This window comes from Pteropus alecto, unplaced genomic scaffold (genome assembly GCF_000325575.1).
Source record: "Pteropus alecto unplaced genomic scaffold, ASM32557v1 scaffold276, whole genome shotgun sequence".
Taxonomy (NCBI): Eukaryota; Metazoa; Chordata; class Mammalia; order Chiroptera; family Pteropodidae; genus Pteropus; species Pteropus alecto.
In genome coordinates this window covers 4,766,579-4,774,205 of record NW_006438074.1, presented here as the reverse complement: position 1 = coordinate 4,774,205, position 7,627 = coordinate 4,766,579, and the positions used below count along the sequence as shown (strand labels likewise).

The 7,627-nt window shown below is 35.9% G+C and overlaps 1 protein-coding gene across 7 annotated transcripts in view; it reads right to left on the bottom strand.

Annotated features, from left to right (window-relative positions):
* Nucleotides 1–7,627, bottom strand: part of GPHN (gephyrin) — a 390,228-nt gene that overhangs the window by 200,905 nt on the left and 181,696 nt on the right. For all 7 annotated transcript variants that reach the window (XM_006915134.2, XM_015591978.1, XM_025049111.1 and 4 more), the window contains exon 6: nt 4,398–4,464. In XM_006915134.2, coding sequence (XP_006915196.1) covers nt 4,398–4,464 — 67 coding nt within the window. The remainder of the gene's footprint in view (nt 1–4,397; nt 4,465–7,627) is intronic.

Genomic DNA, 7,627 nt, shown 5'->3' with positions numbered 1-7,627 from the left:
ATACCCTAATCATGAGTATATCAGCTTTCAGTGAGTTCTGGGAGTCCTCCTAGTGAATTATCAAAACTGGTGGTGGTTTTAGAAATCCCCTCAATTGCAACTGATGTCAGGAGTGAGGAGGGTAGGATTGTGGAGTACTCCAACTTTGTATCTGACTAACTTTTGCAGTTAGCCAAAACTCTCTACAGTGGTGTTAGAAGTGGGATTAGCTGGAAAGACCCTGATGCATGAAACATGTGATCTGGGAGAAGGAAGGAAGAGAGGGTGAAGAATAATGAAGCTTCAGAGCCTTAATAAACACAGGATCACCCACAGTATGGAAATGCAGCTATGCTAAAATTAGTTATTTAAGTTAAAATTTAGCAATGAAATTTCAAAATGAAAGATCCAATTCCTAAGGAGTTATATCACTGGATGCATAAAAAATGGTTCCAAAGGAAAAAAGTTATGTTGAAGTAATAAATAGTAATAAATAAAGTTAGACCATTCAAAAGAAAATAGTGAAAGAGAAAGGAGAGACTCAAGGGTCTTGTACCAGCAGAGTAAAAATATTTAAATGATTATTAAGAAATGAATAAATAGAGTATTGATTGGGGTAAAACAAAGGTCTTAATGTTGTGGATGGAGTACATAGATGGAAGTACTTGCTAGGAGTGTCTTTGCTGGTGGCTTTGGCCAATGGGCAGTCTACCAATGGTTTATTATGAGGGCTTTGGGTCCTAAATGAATCTCCTCTGAAGGGTCCTAAACAAATTTCTACTTGCCCTAGTTTGAAAAAATTTAAAAAGCTACAAGGCAATGATGACTATAAGAAATCTCACCTTGAATCATCTTAAGTGATGGTCCCATAAGCTAATCAAGATAAGGCCTGACAAAAGTGTCTGGATGGATCCCTTGGCCCAACTCAGGCCTGGAAATTCAAGGCCATTTGCACATAAATGGGTAAAATGGTCAGAGGATGGAGAAGAGATTTTTGGGGAACTTCTTGACATTTTTGGGGAACTTCTTGACATTTTTGGGGAGTCTCATGTACTCTGATTCTCAAACCTGTTGAAGTCCTAATGTGAGGGGCGGGGAGGGTACTATTAGATGCGGAGGATATAGAAATGCAGTAGTTGATGGGATTAATGTGAAAGTTTGGATGAAAATTAGAATGTTTGTGCAGTAAACTATATGTGAAGTGGGGAGTCTCCTTTACCTAAATGTATTATGGGGACAGATTTTGTATTTGACTGCAGAATTCTTCCCCTACCTAGTATTATAAAACAGAAGGCATAAAAAGCCACTCTTCCACCGATATAGATTGAATATGATAAGTGGGGATCAATAAGATTGTCTCGGCCCACACAGGTCATTAATTTGCTATACAATAACCCTGTATAGAATGCAGACTGGAGCTTATGGCAAAAACCTCTGAGTGCCACCCAGCAACACCTGCTGGGATTTTTGACCAGCAAATTTCTATTTGAGAGAGAATTACTAGCTTGCTATTAGACTTTGAGATTGCCCTTAAGACTGAAGTACATAAAATAATCATGAAACCTGAAATATCCATACTGTCTTAAGTAATATCTGGAAAATGCTCTAATGGGGAAGGCAACGCCCAGGACAGTTCCATAATAAAATGGAAATGGTGGATATAGGATCATGCTACCAGGAGAATGCAAGGAGGTACTCACGAGCAGGTAGCCTCTTTTCACCTAGGGCCGACTTCGGAACCACCTGAGGAGCTGCTGGATCCTATGGCCACTTGGGCCACTTGGGCAGTGCCCTATAAACAGCTTTCTATTGATCAACAAAGAGCTGCTTGGTTTATGGATGGCAATTCCAAGGTGAAGGGACAGCATCCTGTTTGGAAGGCCGCCACTCTGATTGAAGAAGGTAAAAACAAATCAGCTCGATAGGCTGAACTGCATGATGTTTGGCCCTATGTTTGTTTCTTTTTCTGATTCATGGGATGTGGCCATATGGTCAGGCAGAAGGACAATGGAAAATTGGTCTGCTAAAGGATCCCTGTATGGGGCATGGTCCTATAGAAATCACTCTGGGAATGCAAGGGTATATTAAAGTAGGATATATTAATGCCCATCAGAAGAACCCCTTTACAGAACTGGAAACTGGAACTGGTGAGCAGATATTTTGATGCTTGCTTGATGTGACCACCTGGGGCTATAAGATGCGTGGACATGAGGGGGCTGCAGAAATGTGCTAAATGTAGATATATTCCTCTTGCAATGAGACACAAAATGCCAACAAGAACTGTTCTGTCTGCTAACAAGAGAGACAGAGACAGCAGAGGGCCAAGTACCAGATTCCACAGGGGGAAGGTCCTGAACATTGCTGGCAAGTTGGACTGATGCCAGCTGTCCTGGCGGCAACAAATGGTTCCTTAGAGGAATAAACACTTACTCTGGACTGGGCTTTGCTTACCCAGTGGTAGTTACAAATGCTCAGTGTACTATAAAAGGACCAGAACAGGAGATATTATATCATGATCATGAAGTCACATTTCTTTATACTAAAGAACAAACTTTCATCTACAGAGCAATGATTTGATAGAAAATTGGAATGAGGAACTGAAACCTTTGTTATTCAAAGGGGAAGAGGTAAAGGCATGAAGGGCTGGTTTACACACCTTCATTGGTGTGTGATCACACTCAACGTGAGGGAGGCCAAAGTATGGTCCATGCAAGATATATTCCTCTACTTTTCTGGAAGAGAGGGTTAGGGGAGGCTGCTGTTATGACTGTACTTTTTCCTTTAGGACTACATACTTTCTCTTTTTTCCCCACATCACTTCAATTTTTTTTCTCTATCAGATGTAGTAGTCCTAGGACCAGAACTGTAACTGTGGGTGACCACTACCTTATATGAATGGAAATGAGCTGAATGGGAGGCACTTGTTAGCCTAGTATTACTGATGGCAAATTGGATCGTTGGACAAATCGACTGTCTCTTTCAAAGATTTTCAAAGGAAAAGTATGGGTATAAATGAAGAAGAGGAATGGCAGCTAAAGGTAAAGGAATGAATAAATGGTTATGCAATGAGGGAAATTCAGTATTATCCTGGTGAATCAAAAGAGGTTTAGAACAAGAGATGATATTGTTTCTTAGCTCAGTTTTAACAGATGCTAGAAAGGGTAAGCCACATGTTGCTGAGACTACTCCTCCTTTTGGAACCTGACAAGTGCTAAACCTAGGTAGCATCACTCTGGGAGATATGATGACAGAATAGGCTGTTAATGTATGTATAGGAATCCAGTAATCTTCTGACTATTATTTTTCAGATTATATCTACTACTATACTTTGATATAATACTGGCATTTCAGTAAAACTATAATCCTTACATTGATGGTCATATGTATTGGGAAACTGAGTTAAAGCTTCTTCATAATGTAGTACCAATGGAAAGTGACTGGTCTGAGCAAGAGAGTAAATTTCTATAGGAAATAGTTCTATGCTAATGTATCATAGAGTAAAAATAGTAGTAGATCAAAATGAAAAAATTAGCAAATTAGTACAAAAATGTGAAAATATATATGTAATGGTTATAGAGGATGGATTAGGTGTTTCTCCAAATCTATCCTAATCCTACACTGGCTTCTCCAAATCTTAGGCATATTCACACTTGTACTGCTGTTATGTCTGTAATATAAATGCTATAACAAATCCAGATATCCAACCAGACAAACGCAAACATCTTGGCCGAAGTCCAGGGGTTAGCTTGTGTAATAAAAAATTAAACTTATTCAAAGAGGGTCTGGCCTTTACCCTCAGTTACTGGGAAGTGATAGGCATGCCTTTACTCTAGGGACTTTGGCCGCCAGACAGTCTAACAGCGTAATTTATTATGGAGGCTTTGGGCAATGTGATATCAGTTTGCCTCTGGAAAGTGTTCGATACTAAAGGAATCAGCCCAACCTCTGGGATGGACTAAAAACTAAAAGTCAGCCATATGAACAGCATGTGATGAACCCCAGTAAAAACTCTGGGCACCAAAGGCTTGAAGCTTTTCTGGTTGGCAATACTCCCTATGTTGTTAAATATTGATGCCAGGAGATTAATGCATTCATGACCCTAAGGGGAGAGGAAAATGGAAGTTACCTGTTTGGTAACTCTCCTCTACTTTGTCTAATGCGCTTCTTCTCTTTGTTGACTGCAATCTGTATTCCTTTCCAGTAATAAGCCATAATAGTGGGTAAACCATTTTTCAGGGAGTTCTATTAGTCTTTCTAGTGAATTACTGAACCTGAAATTGATTTTGAAAATGCAGTGAATTGCAACTGGTGTCAGAAGTGAGGGCAGTCTTGTGGAGTGCTCAACTTTTTAGCTGGTTAACTGTCCCAGCTGGCCAAAACTTTGTACACTAAAGCATATAAATCTCAAGGTTGCTTACCTGAGATCCTTTCTTGCTACCTGGCAGGTTAATTATGAGTGTTTTCCCTCTGATTCCACATACAGGCCTGAAAAGAAAGAGAAACAGGATGAATACTAAGTTGCGATGAAAGGTTAGTTTAAGTAAATTCGACAATACTGTACTTTACATTTGAACAACTGTTATAGAAATAAAATTCTGTGGCTAATGATTCACTAGTTGCTATAAAAAGCAAGAAACATGGCTGGGAGTTTTTATAATAATGGTTAGTGTGACAGGTAGGAAAAATGCAATGAACATACAATCAGAATAAATTAGCCACTTTTAATAATTAATGGCCAAATTATTTTCTTTCTCTAACTTCACATTCTTCATATCTCATATAGTTGTAAGATTTCAATGATAGTGTATTAAAAAATGCCTAGCATAGTGATACTTATGTTCAAAAGTCTAACACATAAGGTACTCAAGAATTGAGTGAAATATTGAGCTCTTCTCAAGAAATCAATGTTTTAAAGTAAAATAAGGTGTCTCACAAATGAATGGCAGTGGGGAGAGTTTGAAGAGCTCAGCTGTTAACTGAGCCATTGATAAACAAGTCAATATAAAGTAAAAGGTCTTTCAGAGACCACTGTAAATTTCCAGGCCACTTTTAAAACAAGTAGTTAGATAAGAAACAAAAACTGTAGGAAAGCACTGGGAGACAGATAAGAATTAAAGGCCTGGATTTCATGAGAGTTGTTATTGTGCTCTGCCAATAACTGGCTGTGTTACTTTCACTTGGCAATATCTTGATTCCATCATTTGAAAACAAATTAGATTAGTCTATATCTAAAACTGTGCAGCTAAGATCGAAAGTCATGTAAAAATGTTTTCCCAAAACTTCTTTCTATTATTGAGTTTATTCTTTAACTACTCTCACTTTCTGAAATAACCTAAAATTGTCTTCTATTTTGATTTTTTTCTTTTCCTATTCACAAAGAGAAGCGTTGAAAGTTACTTATTTAAAACTTTCCATATTCTTTTCATTTCAATTGCGATATAACTGACAATAATGTTCTATTAAGTTTTAGGCGTACAACATAATAATTTGATATCTAGACATGTATTGTGAATTTTTATTATATTTTGGTTTCTAAATATTATATTTAGAAATGTATTGACAATAAAGTGTGAGTACACATTATCCAATATAGAAACATGAAACTGTAACTGGCATAGTAGGCAATATCCCTTTTGCAGTCTGACCTACTACCTTTTTCATTGGATTGCCATGAAAAGCAAATGAGCTGAAAGCATGTGAAAGTTAAATTGCAAAATGCTGTTATTGTTTTTTTTTATTAGAGGCAACCAAATAAACTTTTTTAAAAAAATTGAGATATAATTAACGTAACATTGTATTAGTTTTAGTTGTACAGCATAATGACTTGATGTATGTAAATACCGAGAAATGATTACCACAATAAGTTAACATCCATCACTACGCAGTTACACTTTTTTCTTCTTGTGATGAAAACTCTTACAATCTATTCTCTGAGAATTTTTGGCCAAAAAAAATTAGATCATACTTAAAAAAAAAAAATCTCCATCAGATAGCTGGTCTCTCTGAATGTTTAAAAATTAACTCTGAGATGTAGTTTTTCATATATAGAATGTCCAGTCATTGTAAGAAGAAAATACTTTACCTTCATATAACTCTTTTTGGTTAATAAATTATTTTTACCAACATTATCTCATTTAATAATTTTCAAAAATATAAGCACCTAAGTTTTAGCATATTCCAGTATTTATTAAACAACTAAAGATGTGCACTAAGTATTATGGGAAAAATGCAACCTAATTCCTTAAGGAGTTTATAAATGTAATACAGAACATTTAAGCATATAAGCAAACAACCACAAGATAGTATGTAATGACACAATTTAGCATAAAGTACCATAAATTCAAAATATAAGCAGTAAACTTCTAGGTGAGGGTATGAGGTAAGTCTTTACAAAAGAGGCAGTATTTGAGTGATTTTATAAAGGAAAATATTTCAATAGTTAGGAAAGAATGAGGGGAAGGGCAAGAAAAAGAGGACAGAATTCAGGCGGAGGGGAGAAACAAGATAAATGTACAGAAACAAAAAGCACCGAGTGCATTTTGGGTATATTAAGTCTTTCATTTAGTGAGAGCGCATTGTATTGAGAAGAGTAATGTGAGATAAGAAGTGCCAGTGGAAAGATGTTGCAGTCTGATAGATTAATAGAATCTAAATCTGTACCAGGAACACGTGTAACATTTGGTAATTTGTTAGAAATGTAAAACCTCCCACACTGCCCCTCTCTTCTCTTTAGCATTACTATCTACTGAATCAGAAACTATGGGGGCCAGATCCAGCACTAAGTATCTTACTTACCATGCTCTCTGGGTGATTCTAGTTCATGGTAAAGCTTGAGAACTATTATGATACACTGTACTTGAATTTTGATACTATTATTTCCTATCAGTAAAATCTTGGCTTACTTAGTTACTGAACCTCTTTGATTCTTAGTTTGCAAAACCTAAGTTGTAAGAATTAATATAATCCTTGAAAAACACTATATAGTTAGTTTAGTGCTTACTACATAATAGATATTCGATAAATATCTGGCCCTTTTTCGCTTAAAAAGTACAAGGAGATTAGACACTGGAAATCATGGAGTCATTATAAAGAGCTAACATGTATTCTTAAGACATTGGGGACCACTGATAGATTCTGTTCAATATTATTAAGTATTATTTCAGGAATAATAGTTTAAAATAAACTGAAAGGTGATACAAGCTATAAAGAAAAGAAAGTCTGATAATATAAAACATTAGATAGAAGTTGAATTTCTGGTTCATGTTCTGTGATGTATGTTTCAATACGTCACACAGCGTTTTGTTTTTTCTAGTGATATCCTACTTCCTTTTCTACTCTTTTTTCTCTTTTCTGTTTTTGGGGAGAGGAGGCAGAAAAGTAACTTTTTCTTTTGCTATTAATGATATGGCAATGAGACTGAGATGATCTGTAAATAACATTTAACATCTACCTAACGCTTGTTATAGCTCATATATTTTAGTGATATTTTTATATTACACTTACGACAATCCCATGAGGTAAATACTGCATATTATCTTCTAGATTTTCATATGTAAATATAAATTACTATTACCTTTGACAAATATTACCTGTCGTTTAGTTCTAATTTTGGTATTCCTACATCTGATATAGAAGATAAAATTATTAT